Source organism: Hydra vulgaris, chromosome 09 (assembly GCF_038396675.1).
Source record: "Hydra vulgaris chromosome 09, alternate assembly HydraT2T_AEP".
Classification (NCBI taxonomy): Eukaryota; Metazoa; Cnidaria; class Hydrozoa; order Anthoathecata; family Hydridae; genus Hydra; species Hydra vulgaris.
The window spans coordinates 2,069,816-2,094,009 of record NC_088928.1 but is presented as its reverse complement, the minus strand read 5'-3'; the positions used below and the strand labels follow the sequence as shown (position 1 = coordinate 2,094,009).

The window sequence follows — 24,194 nt, the reverse complement described above, 5'->3', positions numbered from 1 at the left end:
TACAATAAACAATTAACGTGAACAGCTTGCCTAACCTTCCAAGTGTGTTTTAGACAAACTTTTTTCTTCCGCTCAGTTTTTTTTCCAAGGCAAAAATCATAATGTTTTGTCCTTATATCATAGTTTGTTAATTTCTTGTTTAAAAGTTTCTGGTCTAATTATATATTAAAAATTGCTGTATTTTTTACATATTTAGGGAGTCATGTTAACTGTAGTAATGGTTTCAGAGATTATTGCTACATTTTCAGCAGTACGGATGCAACATTTGTTGAACAAAACTGGAATGATTCTCTTTCATCATGTCAAAAATATGGAGGGAATCTGTTAAGTATATCAGATGAAGCAGAAAATTCATTTATTTTAAATTTTATTAAGAATGACAGCTTCAAGGAAAAGCATTTTTGGATTGGTAAGATAGTTTTATGTTTTTAATATATTTTGGTTGTAAAAATTCTGCAAATTTGATTATACTTTATTATTTATAAAGGTCTTTATGCTCTTCAGAGAACATTTGTTTGGTCGGATAATACATCTTCTGAGTTTTCAAGTTGGTCAGATGGTCAACCAGATAATAGTAACGGAACACAGGATTGCGTAGTAATATCTCGAAATGGTTGGAATGATAGAACTTGCGCACTTAATTATGGATTTATTTGTAAAGTTAAAAAAGGTAAATTGTAGGTATATATTTTTTGCATTCCATTTGCTAAAAACATTTTACATTTTGTCCATCACCATGCAATCAACTTCACCAGCATCACATGCAAGAGATTTTTTAAAAAGATAAGATGATGTTTGCATTTAACAATTTATTAATAACGATATAGTTTAATTTTTACTAAGTACGATAACTAATAACTTAAGTATCTTAAATTTTTAATTTTATTTTTTAAAACTAATTAAGATTAAATTTACAATGTTTAATGTCTAGACACACATAGCCGGTAGAATAGTTGTTTCCAAAGAGAAATAACATGGCTGATTTTTCAGATATTAAAACATCACCTTAGAATGTCTTTTTTGTAAAACTGAATGATTTCTAAAATTATTACATATCTACATTATTTCTAAAATTATTAGTATTGTTTATACTTAATTAAAATGTTATATTTGAATATTATTTTTAGTTTCTCTACTTAAACTTGCCTCTAATCAAAGTAAGTTTATTTAATGATTTTTTAAAGGTTGCAACAATTTTCATGATAACTATTAAGTATGTTAAATTTGTATGTATATGTTTATATTTGTATGTATATTTATTTATTTTAGTCTCGCCCCAAGCTTCTGATAATAGTAAGTTTACAATAATTTTAAAACTATTGTTAGCGCATTATATTATGTTTAATAACACAAAATATTTGTGAAAATAATTTAAACCATTTCACGTTAATCTTATGTATTTTTGGGTGCTAAAATCCACACACATAATATATATATATATATATATATATATATATATATATATATATATATATATATATATATATATATATATATATATACATATATATATATATATTAGGGGTATTCAAAAAAAGTGAATTTTCAAATCTAAAAAACCATACCTCCTAAATTTGGGGCAAATGTATAAAAAATGAGCCTCGCAAAGTTTGAGCGCTGTCCAATCACTTTTTTCCCCCCTCAAGTTAAAAATTTAGGGGAGGGAGGGGTAATTTTTTTTTTTTCAAATTTTTTTTTTTCTGCTATATGTATATAGGCCTATATTTTTGTTTAAAAATATATGGTTTTTTTCCTACTTCTCAAAAATCTATGTTTGGTGGTATTGAAAATCATGAAAATCAGAATTTTTGTAGTTAAAGTTAGATTTATATATATATATATATATATATATATATATATATATATATATATATATATATATATATATATATATATATATATATATATATATATAAATATATATATATATATATATATATATATATATATATATATATATATATATGTATATATATATATATATATATATATATATATATATATATATATATATATTTATTTATTTGTAAGCCTTGTGTGTATTAACATATACACACAAGGTCTCTCTAACTATTCCCAAGACATACCAGAGGGAGAAACCAACTTCATTTTGCCAGAAAGAATGAACAGTTGATGGTTGTGACCTCAGCAATGTTGTTTATCTATATTGAAAAAAACACTATTTATCTATATTGAAAAATCAAAATGAGCAAGAATAAATAAAATTATAAATTTATATTCAAGTTTTATAACAAATTTACAAATCTAATAATAATCAAGTTTAACTCTTTATCTTTTTTACGCATCACACCAAGTCCATCATTAAACTTAATCTTTGAAATTGTACCGGATTTTTGTTTTTGTGATCTGAATACAGATTGAACTTTGTCCACAGTTAGCAATCTGTTGTGCTTTTCAGTTTCATCAGAATATCTATGAATATACTGCCCCATCATACCTATTGACCGTTCTGAATGGTCATTTACAAAAATCAAAGTTTCAGCATATTTTTGAAAACTTTTGAAGCATGACTGAGTATGCCAATAGTTTGGTGGAAGTGAGAGCCAGTCTTGAACTCGTTGCTTATCAAACCCAATCATGTTAAAAATCACGTAAGAAAAGACATCAACCAAGGCAGACAAGGGTGGTGGTTTTTTCCCAATTTTTGTATTCATTTTATAAATTTCCTTGATATCTTGCTTTACTTTATTCTCAGGCTTATAATAGTCAGAGCTAGGCATATCAAATGACAGAATTGCTGATGCAATTTTTGCCTTCTCCTCTGATGCTAACTCATCATCTAGCAAAGCTAAAGGTATCATTGTTGAATCCAAATACCAACAGTGTTTATACTGAGACTCTAATACAGCATCGACAGCTATTGGGTTTGTACATACCTTCTTGTACAGATGCATTTAATGTATGGCTGTAATGTCAAGAAAAGGAGCTTTGATGACATCCTCAGATAGATACCATTTTGCATAAAAGCAAACAATAAATTCTGTAATAAGCTTAATTTAAATTTTCAGTTTATCATTTTCCTGAACAAACGTAAGTTGATTGGATAAAAACCGAAGCTTTAGATAATAAATTGCTTTTCCTAAAAATCTTGCATGATGAATAGCAGCACCAGTTTTTCTTACTTTATATGTTATAGGGGATAAGTACGTGACAACTAATTCTGCAAGCTCACTTCTATCATCTCTTATAATACCTGGTTTACTAACGTATGCTTTGCAAAATGTTAATGACTTCATAGCTGCCTTTTCTAAAAAACTGCTTTTAACCTTATTTCAATCAAACCGTAACAGTAGAACTGAATTAAAGTTAAAATTAGGTTCTTAAAAAATATTTTTAAGCTTTTTGAAAAGAAGATTATCAGGTCCACTAGTTTCTTCATTGGTCATTAATTTCCAAAAGTGAAGCATTCTTAATTCAGTCACATGATGCCTAAATGCTATTTGGAGGAGATACTTATCCAGTTCTTGAGATATTCTGGAAACTGATCCTTTATTTGTCCCAGTGTTGGATGATGTTGTATCAAAGCATATTCCTCTAGTTTTTGACGTAAGTTGATACTCCTTAATTAAGTTCATTACACCTAAGAACTGATCTTCACCAGTGGACGGCGCTAGTGGAGGTACTCCAAGTAGGTAAGTCTGTCCATTAATGTTAACTAAAACAGCCATTCTATCCCTTTTTAACATTTTTCCCTTGTTTAGCTCAAACAAGGTCTTCCCATCAAAATGAATTATACATGGATATGGAGATGCGTCTATGGCTGCTTTAACATCTTTTTTTGAAATTTTTGCCATGTTTTCATTTTCTTTTTATTATTTTTCTATATGCGGTAGACTGACTGCTTTTAACTTCTTTAAGATCAACACCTGATTGATATAGAATTGCATTTGTTACCTTCTGTAAAACATTTGGTGATATATCACAGGCTGTAGCAGTAAGTGAAACATCACCAGCAAAAACATCTTTTGGAATTTTTGCAATTACTGTGTCTGGGTTTTCAGAGACTTCTATATGATACCAATCACCTGGCTCAAAATCAGATTCAATTGAAGAATCATCGCTTAGAATTGTGTCTATAAGTTCAACGTTGGGTACATCATCTCTCAAAATCTTAGGCTGTAAACGATTTTTCTTCCTGATGCTTTCTTTTGCCTAATTAACAGAAAAAATTTAGTTTTAGTTTTTAATTTTAAAATTAGTGGAAAAAAGAATTAACAGAGCTTGAGAAAGAGCTAAAGTAATTAATTAAAAGTATTGAATACCTTTTTTCTATATTTAATATCCTCTGAACCAATAACAAACTTTCTTTCATTTTCCTGATCTTCAAAAAATTTTAGATCTTCAATCTTGTCTTTTAGTGATCTTTTTTTATCTTTACTGTTTGTGTCTTTGAGATTAGAATTACCAGCCCAAAAAAGTTTTTTTATTTCAATCTCAAACTCGTTTTGTTTAGCCAAATCACCACTATTTCCCCTTTTTGCATTTTTTTTCAAGTTGGAATAGGACTTATGCAATTTAAAAAGTTTTTTAACTAAACTTAAATCAGTTAACACATCAAATCCAGCTTTAATCCAGGGTCTCTTGATTTTAGACAAAATACATTCACAACAACTCTCCGAACATCTAGAAAAATATTTTTTAGGGGGACAAGCAATAATACTTGATATTGATACAGATCCACATTGTTGGTTATATATTAAATGTTGAAGTATATCCAAGCCTGTTGGAAGTTGTATATCTAAATAGAAAAGTTTATATTTTATAAATAAAATAAATTTTTTAGCAACTAATGACTCATTATAATTCCAATATTAATAAAAATGTTTATACCTGATATAGCTGGTTTTGCCTCTTTTATAATAAAAAGTTCTTTTTTTATTGACCTAAGTTGTGCTTCACTCATTTTTAATGTTTATTGTATGTACTAATCTGTATTTATTAGAAAAATTCAAAGTTTTAAACTATCAGAATTTACACGAAAATATATGTATATAACATTAGGCATAACAGAAAATATATTTTAAAAAATACCAGTTTTCATGATTTTCAATATCACCAAACATAGATTTTTAAGAAGTAAGGAAAAAACCATATATTTTTAAACAAAAATATAGGCCTATATATATAAAGCAGAAAAAAAAATTAAAAAAAATTGGCCCCTTCCTCAAAACGCCCGAAAACAACCACTTTTCAGTCAATTTTCTCCAAAATTATTAGCTTGAGAAAGTCAAAAGTGAACAGAAAGTAGTCAAACTTTGCGAGGCTCATTTTTTATATATTTGCTCTAAATTTGGGGGTATGGTTTTTTAAGCTTAAAAAGTCACTTTTTTTGAAAATCCCAAATATATATATATATTTAAATATATATATATGTAAATATATATATATATACTTATATATACATAAACATATATATATATATATATATATATATATATATATTTATATTTATATTTATATTTATATATATATATATATATATATATATATATATTTATATATATATATATATATATATATATATTTATATATATATATATATATATATATATATATATATATATATATATATATATATATATATATATATATATATATATGATTTAAATGTTGACATCTTGTACGAGAGTATATATATATAAACTAATTTGAAACATCAAACATCGAATTCTCTTAATACTAAATACTTTATTTGAATATATATTATATATATTTGAATATATATATTATATTATATGCTGATGATGCCGGTGCCTATAATCCGGCGAAAATTTCAAATAAATTATTTAGTATTGAAAGAATTCGTATTATCTGATGTTTTAAATTAGTATATATATGCGGTAGTGGTGTAGTGGTAAAGCGCTTGCTTCATAAGCGGGAGGTTCGAGTTCGATCTCCACCACGTCCCTGGTAGTACCACGCTCAACTTGTTTCTTCGTGCAGCAGCCTTGTTTGTCAAGGTTCGTGTTCCGGAGTTATAGAGTTGAGAGAGGGTTATAACCACTATTAAGTAGCCTCCTCATCTGTAGTGGCTTTATCGACCTTGAGGAGATGAATAACAAAAAAAATATATATATATAATGTATATATATATATATATATATATATATATATATGTTATGATGTATATATATGTATATATATATATATATATATATTTTTATATAATATATACATATATGTATATATATATGTACATTTATACATATGTATATACATATATATATATATGTGTGTGTATATATATATATAGAGAGAGAGCAGTTCCACAACCGTCTCACAAAAAATGAAAAATTTAAACAAAGCCAATATACATAATACTATATATCAGTAGAAAGCTCTATTTTTCCTCTTTCAGAAAATATATAGTTTGTTATAGTATGCCGCTATCATAAAAAATTATATGGGTTGAAACAGAAGGTAAAAATAGGCGTTTTTGCGATAATTTAAATCGTTTTTAATCGCCGAAGTTCAATTGAACCTATAAAAAGTTCAAAAACTGTCTTGCTCATTGCAATCAGGTTTTTAGCTGCACTAATCATTGCTAATTATGATAAAAACATACTTATTGCCAAAAGAATTTAGAAAACCATTTATTTTAATCAAATGTTATTACCACTATTGTCACGCTGTGACAATTAGGGTACCAGTAGTTTTATTTCTAAGACAACCAATAAAATTTAGGATTTCATAACTCCAGTGCAATGAGAACTCTATCTAGTACATCTAAATAAATACTAACATGTTTAAAAAAATATTTAGCTCAAGTTATTTTCAGAATCTTTTTATGTCACACCGTGACGTCACGGTGTGACAATTTTTTAACAAAATTTAAAACAATATTCAAAACTGCCTAACTGAAACCACAATTTAGTTTTTATCAACTTTAATCGGGCAGATTATTGTGCAGTTAACTTTCTTTGCGTTTTCTACAAAAACTAAGAAATATAGGTATGTTTTGGATAGGCAACATTTGCTCAGTTATCCTTGAGGCTCTGTTTTGGGATACATAGGGCCTCTCTGTAAAGGATAGTTGTAACTCCATTGAGCCTTGGATGTAATACGCCCATCTCCATAACTATTGTGTTGCTTTTTTTTAATCGTTCAAGGGTTTAATATGTCTCTTACTCATGCTGAACGTCAAAGGAAATATCGTGAAAGGCAGTTAGAAAAATTTGGCGAAAAAGTATTTAAAGAAAAAGATTCAAGAAAGAGAAAAGAAAGACAACTTGCTAAATTGGAGGCTCAATGAGAAAAAGAAAGGCATTGAAAGAGAAAGGGCAGACAAATAATAGCAGCATCAAAATCTGTAGCTGTTACATTACTCTCTTACAAATCTGCAAGCACTCTTGGAAAAGCTGTTAATAGAGCCGAGACAGCACTACCAAAATCACCCAGAAAGACAGCAAAAGTTGTACAAAAATTTTTTACAAAAATGAATGAAACCCCTAGTCCAGAAAAAAAAAATAGTGAAAATGCATTAGATGCTTTAACTGTAAAATTGGTTCTTGAGTTTTACAAGCGTGATGATATATCCCGTCAAGCACCCGGTAAAAGAGACACCATTGTGGTGAGATTAAAGAACAAGAAAAAACTGCAAAAACATCATTTGTATGTGAATGTTATTAAAGCTTATGCTGTTTTTAAAGGTGATTATCCTGAAGAATCAGTTGAAAAATCAAAATTTGCTAGTTTACGCCCACCACATGTGCTTTTGTCTAGTTCAATGTCAAGAAACGTTTGTTGTTGTCAATGACATCAAAATATAATTCTTATCCTTGAAGCCCTGCACAAGTTTGATTCAAATTTTCTATTGTATTCACATGAATTTCCTCTTAGCATTGTATATGATAGTGAAAAAGACATTTGTTATAATAATATGTGTACTACATGCAAAAATGCTGCAAAGTTTCATAATCTATATGTTTTGAATGAAATTGACAAGAATAAATACATTACATGGTACCAATGGGAAAAAGTTGCAGATGGTAATGGAAAAGAATATATTAAAAAGATTTAAAAAAAGGGAAGAGTTGATGATCTTTACAGCACCTTTTCAAAATCTTTACCTTCATTTCTTTGGCATTATTTTATTAAACAGAAACAATCAAAGACATCGTGATCATAAGATCCAACCTCAAAGTAAACCAGACACAGCCGTCCTTCAAGTGAATTTTGCTGAAAGTTTTTCAACTTTGTGGCAAGATGAAGTGCAGTCAGCACATTGGTACAAGAAGCAAGTTACTGTGTTTACTGCTGTATTTTAGTACCAAAATTCATTCTCGTTATCTGTCATAGCTTCAGATGATTTAAGCCATTCAAAAAAATTTATTCTTGTATTTGTTCATAATTTATTATCTAACCATATTGAATCAAGTGTTAAAATACTACAGATTTAGACAGACAAGCCAAGTAATCAATTTAAATATTGTTTTATTGCATCAGCATTACCTTGGTTGGAAGAGCAGCATGATTTAAAATTATTCTGGAACTTTTTTGCTGCTTCACATGGGAAAGGATTGGTACATGCTATTGGTGGGACCGTTAAAAGAATAGCAACGCAAAAAATAATCCAGAGAAAACATATAATTAGTGATGCCATAACTTTTCATGAAGCTGTTAAAAATGAGACTAATTTCAATGTCTATTTTGTTTCTTTGGAAGATATTATAAATACAATTAAAAAATTTAAAATTGATGAGTTATTTACATAAGCACCAGAAAAACCAGGAATATTTGCAGCGAACCTAATTAACAACAATAATGGGAAAAAACAAATGCCATCCTATTCAAGTGCCAAGTATTTAGTCAAACAACTTATGTCTACAGATAAAATCACTAAAAAACTTCAAAACGTTGTTTATATGACAGCAATATAATATGGACGCGATTAGACACTGATATAGTATAGGCGTGTTCTGAAGATTACTATGTAAGAACTATTTTTATGAAGATGTAATTATATATTTGTCTAATACCTCTCTACTAAGTTTTAAATTTATTAAAAACAGCCCATTTACCTGGTTTATAACCCAAATGTGTCTGGTCACACTGTGACGTCACGCTGTGACGTTTACCACTAGTTAATTAAAGGTGCGCCTGTTTAAAATTTAATTAAAAAAAATGTAATTTAGCTATAAAACTTGTAAGAGTAATGTTTAAACTTTTTGTTTAATGCCAAGTTAATAATTTAGTTCATCTATATTAGCTAAATCACGGTGTTGATCTAAAAACTAAAAAACAATGAGAAAATAAAAATTTAAAAAACTTTAAAATGTATTCTACACAATAGAGTGCTCAATGTTCTTAAAAGAACAGAGCAATTATATATTAGTAGAAAATCACTTAACAAAAATTTTTTTCTTTTTACACCCTGTTTTATCAACAAAGATTCATCAGATTTCTGATGAATCTTTGTTGATGAAACACAGTGTAATATATATATATATATATATATATATATATATATATATATATATATATATATATATATATATATATATATATATATATATATATATATATATATATATATATATATATATATATATACAGCGGTGGCCAAAAATTAAAGACCACTCATTTTATAATTGGTTTCTTAATCTTTAAATTAAAATTAAGAAGATTCTAATAGGCATATTAAATTTTTTTTCTTAATATCTTGTTAATTAAAACATACGGATTAAAGTGGTATAATTTTTTTAATCTAATTCTAATTAAATAGCGTTTAACTTATTAAAAAACTGATGAGTATTTATAAATCTTCTTTAAATAAATTGGACAAATATTTAACGAACACTTTCAAATCTTTAATTTGCACTTTTTAAAAATAATAATCCATTATTTTTTTTAACTGTCTTAATTGCTTATTATGTTGGCTATAAAATAAAATGTCGAAACCTGAGTTTCGATATCAAATAAACATTTATTTTTTGAATTGCAATAAGGATATAGAAATATTGCAAAAATGCATGCAAAGATCGAAGAAAAAAACAGATACGCGGCTCTTGTATTAAAAGAAGAAGGCTATAGCATCAGACAAATAGCAGAAAAGCTCGGAAGGTCTCACTCTTGCATTATTAACATAATTCAACGGTACAAAGAGACCCGGTCAATTAATGATCGTCATAGGACTGGACGCAATAAAATTTCAAATGACCGTGATGTTCGCTCGTTAGTGAGATTAATGAAAGAAAACAGACAAGCATCATCTACAGACTTGTGTACGAAATGGACACTGTCAAATGGTCTGAAAGCAAGCCCTAGAACTGTGCGAAGGGTCCTCCACAATTTAAATTATTTATGGCGTGTTGCTGCAAAAAAACCACGCTTAAATAAAAAACAAAAATTTGCCAGGAAAGAGTGGTGCAAACTACATAAAAATTGGTCAACAGATCAGTGGAGCCGTGTGGTCTTTAGTGATGAAATGAACGTTGAGGTAGACAACAGAAAAGGTCACGTAATGTTGCGCAGACTTCCAAGTGAACGGTTCGATGAATCATGCATTTTGAAATGAACAAAACAAGGCAGTGGTTCAATAGGCATTTGGGCCTGTATGAGTGCCTGTGGAGTTGGCGTTTTTCATTTATTCGATGGTAGACTCAACAAAGAAAGGTACATCGAAATTTTGTAAAACTCGCTTATTCCTAGCATTGATTTATGGCAGTTGCAAGATGGATTTATTTTCCAGCAAGACAATGCACCGTGTCATAAAGCACATGTTGTTAGTGATTGGTTCAATTCTAATAAAATTCCATGGCCTGCCAATAGTCCAGACTTGAATCCAATAGAGAATTTATGGTCGTGGCTTGATCACAAGCTTGGTAAAGAACAACTTTACAATTTGGAAGATTTGAAATCTCTCATCATTTGAAAAATTTGCCTGATGAAGTAATCAAAACTTTAATGAATTCAATGCCAGAACGAGTACAAGAGTGCTTGAAAACAAACGGAGGAACAACACGTTTCTAAATTATTTTTTTATTGCTTTTTGAAATATTTTTGAAACTGGTCTTAAAATTTTGTCCAATTTTTTTTCCCATTTATATTTTTTACTAGTCAATTTTTTAATTTTTTAACATTATTTTGTAAAAAAATTATAAATTCTTTTATAATAAATATAAAATGCAATAAAAATTCTTTCTAAAAATGTTTTTCTTTTTTTGATACCTTTTTCCAAAATAAAATTATACTAAGGTTAAAAATAAATTTTGAAAAAAAATGAGTGGTCTTTAATTTTTGGCCACCGCTGTATATATATATATATATATATATATATATATATATATATATATATATATATAATTAAAATGTTTTTATATGGATTTTTGGTAAAAAATTATTGTGGTAAAAATAAAAACTGGTTTCCTAATAAAACTTGATGTACTTTTGTGTCCAAAAATATTTTTTGTTGACGTTGTGATAGTACAGTAGAAGTGTTTTCAAAAACTGATTTTAATTTTTTGTCTAAAACAGACTGTTTCATAATACCATGTAGAGTAGTTAACAAATTTTCAAAATTAATATTTGCAAAATTTGTAATTATAAAAGGTATAATTTTGTTGTTTTCTTTTTTTTGAGGTGCTGGTCCCTGTAGTTGAGCTTTAAAAATTCCATTATTAATGATTTTTACTGGGCAATTGCATCAAACACATTTCAGTTTTTGAAAACACTTCTATTGTACTATCATAACATAAACCAAAAAATATTTTAAGTCACATAAGTACATCAAGTTTTAATAGGAAACCAGTTTTTATTAACAATGAATGCAAGATTTTAAAATGCATATCAAAACGTTGTAAGTTATGTGCTTCAGTTGCTATGTATCTTCAGTTTGTTAACTATTTTACCACATCATCTGGTAAAGTATGAAACTTTAAAACTTCAGTGTCATGTAATTCCAAAAATATTATTTATTTTCTATCATGTAATGGATGTGATGGAAAAACAATATACATTGGTAAAACTGATAGCCTAAGATTAAGAGCTAATCTACACATCTACACATGCAGAACAGGTATTGGTTCAGATAAATTTGAACAGCATGTTTTGAAATGCCATAAAAATAAACCTTTTTTTAAATTATTTTAAATGTGTTATGTTAATGTGATATATTTATGTATAAATATATGTTTTGTATTATACTATATATACTTTATGTTATATTTGTTATTTTGTTATAGACTAGTTATAGCTTTTTTGAGCCCACAAAATTAATTTGGTCATTCTTTACAATCAAAAGAGCTAAAATATTATTATGAAATAAAAGAAAGATGGGACCATTCATGAAACCTGATAGATTTGTATAGATCCGAACTCAACAGATGCAGCAAATACATACAACCATTGGTTAAGAACATTTTGTAAGTACAGTTGATGATAACTCCATCAAGCTTAATCTCCTAATAAACCATATTGAACCTAATGTCTATGGATTCATATCAGAGTGTGATGATTTTGAACAAGCAACAAGTATTCTTGAGTCTATCTACATAAAACCAAAGAATGAAGTGTTTGCCATACACATTTTGTCAACACGGAAGCAAAAGCCGAGTGAATCAATAGATCAATTCCTAAATGAACTTATCTAAGGACTGTAACTTGACTGAAAACTTATCTAAGGACTGTAAGTTTACTGCTGTAAGTGCTGAGCAATAAAAATCTGAAATGATTTGTGATTTATTTATTAATGGCTTACTCTCCAACATTATATGCCAATGTTTACTAGAAAACAAAACATTAGAAAACAAAACCTTTCATCAGCCTTTGACCAAGCTAGATCTTTAGGCGTGGCCCAACAAAATTCAAACTTATACTCGCAATCGACTTTAGCTATCTCTGCCTCTATTCAGGAAATTCAATCCTCTGTACAAAAATAATCCATGACTGATAATCACTTAGCTGCTACAGTAAAATCAAAACAGTTGTGCTGGTTTTGTGGAAATGTAAGACATCCACGTACTAAATGTCCTACTTGTGAAGCCATTTGTTACAAATTTAAAAAGATGGGTCGTTTTGAAAAACTTTGCAGATCATCTAATGTTTCTGCTGCTATTCCTATATTTGATGATGATTACTTCTGTACCACCTTATCAGCTTCAGCAAACTCTCTCTTCAGAGTCAGTCATAACATCATTATTAATGATAAGTATAAAGCAAAAGCTTTAATTGATAGTGGGAGTACAAACAAAAGTTTCATTAACAATAAACTAGTGGTTCTACTCAATTTAGATATTATTTATGAACAGAGTGTAATCGGAATGGCATCAGCTTCTTTATTAGCAATTTCAGATGGATATTGTTATGTTTTAATAACTCTTCAAAACAAAATCTGTGACAAAGTCAAGTTGCATGTGCTAGATAGCTTATGTATAGATATTATTCCTGGCACAGATTTTCAAGAACTGCATGAGAGTATTACCATTAAGTATGGTGGGAAAAGACCACCCATAACATTCGCAGCTTTAACAAGAATGAAAACTGAACCTCCTTAATTGTTTGCTAATCTCACGAAAGATTGTTAACATAATGCCACTAGATCTAGAAATTATTCTCAAAGAGATAGCGAATTTATTAAATCTGAAATCCACTGGCTGGTCCAAGCAGGAATAATAGAGCCTAGTAATTCACCTTGGCATGTCTAGGTCTTTGTAGTAAATAAAAACACTAAATGTCATATGGTTGTTGATTATTCTGAAACTATTAATAAGTATACTCAATCGGACGCATCCTCTACCTAAAATTGAAATGATTGTAAGCATAGTTTCCAAATACAAAACTTATAGTACTCTCGACCTTGGCTCAGCATACTGCCAAATACCTTTATCTAAAAAAGATTGACCATATACTGCTTTTGAAGGTGATAATAAGTTGGGGCAATATAATAGAATGCCTTTTGGAGTTACCAATGGATCTGCATGTTTTCAATGCAAAATAGATGACTTTGTTAAAACATATATACTAATTCATTGATAACATTACAATATGTGGTAATAATCAGAAAGATCATGATGAGAATCTAGTTAAGTTCAGATAAGCTGCCATTGGTGCTGAAATTACCTTTAATGAAGAAAAGTGTGTATTTTCAACTGAAACTATAGATTTTTTAGGTTACAATATATATCTGATAGCTCTTTTGATTGTAAAGAATAACAAAATGGTTTATGTTGGTTCAAAAGAGCTATAATTATACTAGTCTATAACAAAATAACAAAATACATGAATTATATATAGCATAATACAAAATGTATATTTATACATAAATATATCACATTAGCATAACACAATGTTAAAACTGTCAAATGATAATTTACTTCTTATTTATGAAGCTCACCTACATAAACAGGGACATGACACAATCAACATATAAACAGAAAAGTAATTTTCACATTACTTTTAAAGTTTCCTTACCAATAAGAATCGAGTTATGATTTATTATTGTTAATTATAGTTTTTTTAAAAAAGTCTTAATTACTTTCATTTTTAAAATTTTTTTATAGGAAGTTCAATATAAAGAAGTTTTTATAGTTTTGTAAATCTGTAAAATATATATATTCAAAAACTCGGAGCTTGAGTGCCGCACTTATTGAGTGAAAACAATAAAAATCAACAAGCCACCATTGCTGCCAGTTTGCTTGCTCGTCATCTCTCAACTCATGGACATAAGCAAAGATTTCTTTATCACATTGTCACTGGTGACGAAAAATGGTGTCTCTACATCAACATGAAGTAGCGCAAAGAATGGTTAAGCCCGAAACAACAAGCGACCCCGTGAGCGAAGCAAGCTCTTCATCCACGGAAGACAATGTTGTGTGTATGGTGGGACTGGGAAAGCGTTATTTACTGGGAATTGCTTGATCGCAACCAAACAGTCAATGCAGAACTTTATGTTCTACAGATGCAACGATTAAACAACGCCATCCAGCAAAAACGACCTGATAGACAATATGGCGTTCTTCTACAACACGACAATGCCCGTCCCCACATTGCCATTATGACAAAGGAGGCGATTCAAACGCTTGGTTGGGAAGTGCTGCTACATCCTCCATACTCTCCAGACTTAGTGCCATCGGATTTCCACCTCTTCTGATCTCTTTCAAACGCTTTGCGAGGCGTTTCGTTCAATAATGACGTCGAGTTATGGGCGTGGTTAGAAGAATTTTTCGAATCGAGGCCGGGCGATTTCTATCAAAGAGGAATCAAAAAACTTGTTGAACGTTGGGAGCAAGTCGTAACAAACAACGGAGAAAACATTACTGATTAAATTGTTGTTATTTTATGTTAAAAAATAAAGTTATATCAAATTTAGAAAAACGGCAAGAACTTATCGGACATGCAAAAAAATAGCTTCTTACTTTGGAAAACGATTTTTTTTTTCTTTCGGGTGGGAAAGAAAGTTAAGTGGGGTGAGGGGCACGGCACTGTATATAAGATACAAACTATACAAAATTATAAACTTCCATAACAAATCCAAGAGTTTTTTCTCATTTTTATTGGATAAATCATCCTGGCTTCTTATGTCTACAACTGAAATCCTTCTACTAAACAACCACAAACCAATGTATTTTGAAATATCAAAGCTTGTTAGCAGTGGTCCTACTAATTTGATGAATAAAGGTGTTGAAATTTCTTTGGTCATTAATGAAGTCCTGGTTGGTGTGAAGATCAGATTTATCTCTGAAAATCCACATTCACATTCATTTTAGGAAATGGGGATGGTATGAAAAAGGTGTACCAAATGAACTAAATTTTTTAGATATGTTTTCTTTACAAGTTATTAATGGAATTCATGAATCACTTGAAAAAAATATTTTCTTTTATTTAATTGTAGCCTTATTGACAGATTTCTTATTTCAGTTTCTCCAAATTTCATTAGAGTGTTAATTTTTTCTGGCCATTGTTTTTGGTTAAAGATGCGAGTCCATTGAGCTTATTCAGCATCTTTGTCAGCAAGCAACCTTTTCTCAATTGACTCATTTAGTTTTATGTAAAAGGCGTTCAGATCGATAGTTGGATCATTTTTTGAATTTTTATTTTTTTGTAAAACTCCATGAAAATGGAAATTCTGTGCAGACACTGATGCAAATTTATAATAGAGACCACCATTTTCTCTACTTAGTTTGAATACTTGTACAAGCGTTTTAACTTATTGATTTGCTTTGTACGGTTCAATGTTGTTGTCTTGGAGGTCAAAACTAAATTCTGAAAATTCTTGGAGAGCATCAAACATCAATCCTAGATCCATTAAAAACTCAGTAGATGTAATTTTCTTTTATAAACCTTAATAAGTGGATTTTTCCTTTTTGTACCTTGTAGGATCAACCATTGATTCTTCAAAATGATCCATCAGCGCTTCATAATTTTTTCATACCGCAAAAACTGAACAGAAACTAGATGACACTCATCAGGTATTTAAAGTTCAACCAATTTTTAACAGCTTAATATTAAGTAATTATGCGCATGAATGTAACTGTCTGCTATTTTTGGAGGAAGCATGATACACGCATGAAACGCAAAGTTTATCGAAAAAGGATTCAAAACTTTTATACTTAAAATCTCTCTAATAGTAATTGCCTACTGATAATTCAAATCTATAATTAGCACAATGTTAAACTATAGCAGAAGGAAACTTTTCAGTGATTAACTTAAAAACACTACTTTTTTAAGTTAAATAACTCTTCTACCATCCCAAAAGAATAAAGACACTCGAGTAAAGCATCAAGTAATCGTTTAGCCGTAACACTTTTAAATTCCATTAAATCCAAAAATAAATTATTGGTAAATTCATTACACGTCCTTTTACACAGTACTACCAATGTTAATTTTTAACTTGAAGTAGCCATCAACCATTAAAAAAATTTTACTCTTTGGTTTTATGAGTTGTGCTATAATTTTTTTCCTCTTTTTGTTACCTATATGATTGACCATGTTAATGCATACATTTGTAGAATGAAGAAAACAACCCGTTTCATCTCTGTTTAATTCTTGAAGATCAATTTTTCTATTTCAAAGTTATTAAAAGACTGGTTTCTCTTTGCAACTTTATATGCAGTTCAAAAACGTTTGTTGTTACAGTTTTCTTGCATGTTAAAGACTCTTAAATATTGTTTGAAAGAGTCTCCTTTTTAGCTTTTTTTTTATTTTAGGTGCTCTAAGAATTCCTTATGGTCTTATCACAGAGAATCGTGGAAGAGAAGTTCCAATCTCCTTACTTAACGATGTTATAAAAGTTGTAAAAGAAGTGGCATTGAACCACAGATTACTAACTTCTGAGGCAAGTGTGCTAACCACTGCGTTACGGCTGCTCAAAGGTTTTAGTGGTAGAATTCGAACCATGGAGCTTTGCTTCAGAAATTCTAGGAGCTAATCACTTGGCCACACAGGCCTAACAACAATCCAACAGTATAAAACTCAACACTTCTTATTAGGAGCTTTTGCTGTTCTTGTTGCATAAAAAATATTCTTGTTGCGTAGATAAACACTTCTTTTACCATCTTTAATGCAGCTTGATGTCCAGCAGATTTTTTGTAATCAAATATTTTCTTATGTAACTAACTTTTTTGGTATTTTTATATCACTTTTAAAATAAATCAATAAATTTATAACTTTCAATTTAAAACATTGTTAACAGGATATCCATTACCAATTTAATGAAAATTACTGTCGCAAATTTTGAGTTCTAAAAGTATATTTTTTTTACGTAGACATTATGAGATTGATATTTGGAAAAATATTGCACAGAAACAATAAAACTTTAAAAACTCTATTGAATTAATAATAGTTTTGCCCATTTTTGACCCCTCAGCCCCCCTCCCCTTCTCTCCACTATCCTTGCCACAACATTGTAACTCTTTAGTAACAAGTTCAGTATGAGTTGTCACAAAACCATTAATCGCACTCTGCCTCCTCCTCCATCCGCCTATAGCTAGGCGTAATTTATGGACAACCCCTTGTGCAATTGATATCCAAACAAACAAACAATTTAGCGCCATTAAAATAAATGCTATTAAGGAAACAAAAAAAAGTAAATTTTCTCAAGCAATTTTTAGTTACATATGTGTGTTTATGTAAATATATATATATATATATATATATATATATATATATATATATATATATATATATATATATATATATATATATATAGATAGATAGATAGATAGATAGATAGATAGATATAGATATAGATATATATATAGATATAGATAGATATATATAGATATGTATACTTATACATATATATATATATATATATATATATATATATATATATATATATATATATATATATATATATATATATATATATATATATATATATATATATGTTTACAATATTTTCCATATATGTTTCTTATAGTCTTTATACCATAAAGCTATATATTTTTAATGAAATCTTTATGTTATTTTAGGAAATAAAGTGGTTGTTCCAGTATTAGTAACTTTATTTGTTCTTCTCTCCATACTCTTTGTTATTATTGCGTTAAGAGTTTACAAGAAAAAAGTAAAATGTAAAAAATCAAAGCAAATGCATTCCTTTGAGTAAGTGATGATTATATAGACGTCATTTTTTTTTCTTTTCTTTTAGATATCTTCTAAAGGCAGAGGGGTCAATACAATCAAGAAGACTGACTGCAATAATAAGATATTTATAAAATTTAAGAGTTTTTTTTATAAATAAAAGTATTTTAGACTGAATCATTATAACCTAAAATTTGAATATCAAGTTAAGAAAAAAAAAAAATATTGAAAAAAAAAAAGTTAAAAAAAATGAAATTGTCTGAGAAAAAAAAAAAAAAAAAAACAAAAAAAAAACATAAAAACTTTTAAAGAAACAGTCAAAACGAAATTTGAATTTCAAATCTAATTTAATTAACAATGAATTGAATGTTGGAATATTAATTGTGGTCTAGTGTAGCATCTTAAAACTCAGTACTATGGTAACCATTGTTTATCAGTTTATCTGTAATCAATCATGTTTTTTGTATGAGTTTAAAAACTAAAATTTCAAACATTTTTATTTTTGCTTTATTTAAAACATCTGTTCTAAAAAAGTTTTTAATTTTTTTTAAGTTCTTTTACATTATTATCTTTTATTATTAGATATATTTTCTTATTTTTGCTGTTATTATTATTAAAATTATTCATAAATAAAAATAAGTTCTTTGTGTGTTAATATTTCTCAATACCTATAAATTATTATTTTTAAATGTTTACTTTTTTACATATGCTCCATATGTTTCATTTTTCTAATTCTTTTCATTGAATTATGTGACTCCTATATCTTAAATCCTTATGATTCATGAACGTATTGTTATAAAATGTTATCATGTTTATAATAAATATCATCATTATTTTAGAATTAATTATAATTTGTTATTGTTAAGACAATAGTAACTGTTATTATTCTTGTTTTATTATTTTTTATTATTATATTGTTATTATTATTACTATAATAATAGTTATCACTATTATTATTATTATTATTTATTTATAATGGTTGCTATAATTTCAAGTTATTGCAACTGGATTAAAGGATAATAAATAGTTTGTTTTGGTTTTGTTGTTACTGTTGTTTGTTGTTGTTATTATTGGGTAATTCCATGTCAGTCGACCCAGATCATTTCACTATACATGGTAATTTGTGCATGTTAAAATTGTTTTCAGGGCCCCAAGACATTAGAGGGGACTGGGTCAAGTGCCCATTTTTATAAAGGAATCTTGTGCTAGATTTTTCACTACCTTTCAGACAAACCGGAGCTCTGAAACTTTCAGCTTTTATGTAGTCCTCATGAATGCATCTTAAAATTGTTTCCAGGGCAGATAACCAGAGGGTCCATGGCCTGACACACTGGAGCCATGTCCCACTTCTTTTCTAAAGAAAATTTTTATTTTATTTTTCATTTTCAATAAAGTAAAGACAACTTGAAAAAATTGTCTTTAAAAATTTTTTTGGTTTGTACTTGTTCGGTTTTATTTAATTATTTACAAAATAAAACACAAAAATATAAAGTCTCAAGATTGTGTTAAGATTTGCTAAGATCTGTCAACGGTCAAAGTATACCTATGTCTAGTTGTTGTTACAGGTAAATCAATGATACAAATTATGTTGGTAATTGGAACCAAACACTCATCTGCTCTAGATGGACAGAAAGGTTTGTTAAAAGGACCATAAATGCTACCATTGCATCTTGCTCAATATTGTCAATTTCATTTATCATACCAGTCCAATAAAATGTATCATATTTACACACAACAAATTCACCAAATTTTGATTTATTAATGTCAATTTGCTGATCAACTTAAATACTTTGAATATCAGAAAAAGAAAGCGTGCCTGTTATATTAAAATCTTCACTTGTTAGTTTAAAGCTAATAATATCTATAAATTCTGGATTAAACTGAAGATAACTCCTGGTTCTAGGAATTGTTCTACTTAGCTGAAATCATTTTTTCAAAGTGGTGCACATTTCTGTCAGTCTTTCTTTTTTTTTAATCTTGAAAAAAATAATCCTTTTAATATTATTTGTACAGTAGTCAAACATTTTATTACAATTCAATATCTGATCATTTATGGGCCTTTGTAGACTTGCATTTGCAGTTAATCGTTTTATAGTGCCACCAATACCATCATTGGTGACTTACCATGGCATGTACCAAAAAATATCCACTTTGCATCAATGTCAAAATCAGATTTATGGAGACAGACATTGTGAAGGTTTTTGTGATTTTGATACTGTGCAGCACAGCCATCTGAAAAATAGAATCTTTGAAATATTATGATGAATTTCTTTTAAATAATGAACTATTTGTGTCGGAACTTCATACACAAAACCAATGTCATGCTCATTATCTTCTGACATGAAGCAAAGCAATTTTTCTTTAAGCTGATCATTTTCATTTAATAAATAGAGGGCAACAGGGTGTAATATGCATTGACTTTGGCATCAATGGTAACTTTGGATTTCTTCTTGAATCATAAACGTGCAGTTTTCTGCAAAATCACCTGAGACGATACAGCAGTCTTTTGCCAACATTTCTTTTTGTTGCTTTAAGTATCTTGCTTGACATTTTGCAATATAGGAATGAACTGTTAACATGTTTATTGCCTCTGGTAACATCAATTTTTATTCTTTAATTGTTGTTGTCTAACAGATCAATGGGTAATTCCATGTCATACAAGCAGGGTCATGTCACCCCATGTTTTAGATTTTGCTAATTTATTTAGTATGTTATTTGGTTCATGAAAATATTTGTTCTTTATTTTTTTTTAAATATTTGGTTCATGAAAATTTGAACTTCGGAACCTCCAACTCTTAATGGTTCTTGAGATATTCAGGATTCAATTTTTGTATTTATACTGACTCGGCATTTTTTGCAAAATACTTTTTTGGTTGTTAAATAGCATTATTTTATGAACCAAATGAGGTATCATCCTGAAATTTTGTACATAGAAATTTTGTACATATGAAATTTTGTACATCCTCCACATGGTGGATATATATTTCAAATTGAAAATTTTTTTGACCGCCTTAATTACATGTAAATTAGATATAAAAGGCATATATTTTGAGGTTTCAACTGTAAAAATGGTGATGTCATCTTAATAATTTTTTTGAGGCATTGTTATTACTTACAATATAGGTATCAAACATCAGTATTAATAAAAAATATATTTCTGCATTTTTCAACTTTTCTAAATGCAGCCTTTTAATAAAAGCTTATATATATGCTGAGTCAGCTTAAAATTTATTGTTAACTTATTTATGATAAAATTAGCTATATTCTAATTTTATGTTGTAAAAAGATATTGTTTAAGTCTTTTTGAGGGCAATAATAAATTTATACTTTATTTATATTTATTTTATGCCTTGGGTAGGCTCAAAGTTTGGGCAGGGGGAAGGCTATCAGGCTTTCCCCTCCCCCTGTTTATCCAAAAAAATATATATATTTTCCAAATTAAACATTTTTCTAAAATTGAACATTTTTCTAAAATTGAACATTTTGCTTTTCTTTTAAGTTTTTTGGAGGTCTTATGGAGCAATAATTAGAAATAATATTTTTATTTATTGAAGCTAACTTTTTTATAAAAGACCAACATTTTTTTTAAGTATAAAAACTTTACTAGGCTGTAATTCAAATGCATTTATAAAATACATTTTTTGTAAAAAGCTATATTTATTAAAGAGATTTTTTTTTTTATAAATAAAACCTTTTACTTCTTCATTATTATATTATTGCTTCTGATTTCATGTTGAAAATATTAGTTTCCTGTAATGTTATTCATTAGTCTTTAAGTCTTGAATCTATAGGTGTGTCACCTAATAAGCTTAAATCAATGTCAAAACACCAACTATTTCCAGCTGCTAAAAGAAAAATTGATCAAATGACTGAAGCAACAACAACAACAAAATAAATGAAGTTTATAATATTGATCCTGTGATTAGATTGACACCATCTTGTACACCACTAACTTCTTCAGTTGATAACTATAAAATTGACTAAACTCACTTTTAAATAAATTCAAAGATAAACTTAAAAATGTGACATCATACTCTGCAAAAAATACAGATACTAACATTAACTACAGATTCGTGGTCACTCCCAAAATCTGCAGAATTTTTTAATATATCTATTTACCTTATATGAGACAAGTACACATGAATGATGGCTGGAAAAAAAAGATTTTGTCAGTATAGGGTACAGGTAACACATGCAAAAAAGACTAATATTGATTAATTTAAAAGAACTTCATGCAGTATTTCAATCTGAACACTCTAATTTAAATGTTGGATTTTCAAATTTTTGCAGCCTTTGCCCATGATGGTGTGTAACCACAAACTCGTCTGGCACTCACAGCGTCTGTGTCTGTATCTATCATCTTAAGTTAAGTTGTTAACTGATGCTCTTAAAATTGATAAAGACTATAGAGATTTAATGGGAATGATTGTTTGCAATCAGGATAATCCAGAGTGTTTCATCGATGTCTACTACATCCTGGTATTACTGCTTTAAAAGAATTCTTAATAGTAAAATTTGACAACAGTGATAAAGAAATAACAATTAACCAATGGCAAAGTACAGATAGAACTACACTGATCAACCAAAAAATCAATATGTTATTGACCTTAAGCGCAATAAAATAAATAAACTAACATCTCATCAATTTATAGCTAAAAGTACCTTAATTAAAAGTACCTTAGACTGTAAAAAGTTGTTAAATTACAATGAGTGTATAATATTAGGTGACTTTGCAGAGAACTTTCAATTTATTGCTCAGGATGAGGTGCAAAGTTACCACTGGACCAAAACCAATTTAAAATGTACGCTTCACTTATTTTTTTGGTTTCGACCATGTGCAGATACCAAATAAGCTGGTTGAGCAGCAGGTTATTTATAATCATGTGCAGATACCAAATAAGCATAAATATGAAAATTGAATCCTAAATATCTCAAGAACCGTAAGAAGTTGGAGCTTCCAAATTTCAGATTTTCCTTATTAACATGAACCCTACAACATAATAAAATTAGCGATATCTAAAATATGGGGTGACATTTTCTGTTTTTTTTTGCTGATTTGACATGGAATTACCCCGGTGTTGTTCTGTCTGTTTTCTTTTTAATTCAAAAAATTTTAAACTATACAATGTAAAATTCTGTTGAAAGCATTATTTTAGATGGATGACTGCTTTTAATTCGTTGTAAATCAAAAATCTTATTAACATATGTACTTTCATAAAACATTTTAAGAAATATCATTAAATACAGAATGATCAAAAACTGAATGGAACAAATATAAACCAAAAAAATAATTTTGTAGACAATATTTACAAAGTTATCTTTATTTTATTAAAAGTGGGGCATGACCCCCAGTGCTACAGCCTTATGGACTTTCTGGTCATCTGCCCTGGAAACAATTTTAACACACGTACTTTAGGACCCCACAAGTGCTGAAAATTTCGGAGCTCCAGTTTGTCTGGAAAGTAGTCAAAAATCTATTACGAAATTCCACTAAAAACTTGAATGTAAAATATATTGATGAATATAAACTTTGTTATTTTATTTGATTGAAAATCCACAATCAATCTAGATAAACATACACCACTCATTTAATCAGTGTATATGAACAGTATATTTATATTTAATATAAATAGTATATGTAAATTTATTATTAT

General features: G+C 28.4%; 1 protein-coding gene across 2 annotated transcripts in view; it reads left to right on the top strand.

Moving 5' to 3' along the window:
• Window positions 1-24,194, top strand: part of LOC136084480 (myoblast growth factor receptor egl-15-like) — a 62,514-nt gene that overhangs the window by 20,318 nt on the left and 18,002 nt on the right. For both annotated transcript variants that reach the window (XM_065804479.1, XM_065804480.1), the window contains exons 4-8: window positions 197-409; window positions 488-670; window positions 1,128-1,157; window positions 1,270-1,293; window positions 18,432-18,561. In XM_065804479.1, the coding sequence (XP_065660551.1) occupies window positions 197-409; window positions 488-670; window positions 1,128-1,157; window positions 1,270-1,293; window positions 18,432-18,561 (580 nt within the window). The remainder of the gene's footprint in view (window positions 1-196; window positions 410-487; window positions 671-1,127; window positions 1,158-1,269; window positions 1,294-18,431; window positions 18,562-24,194) is intronic.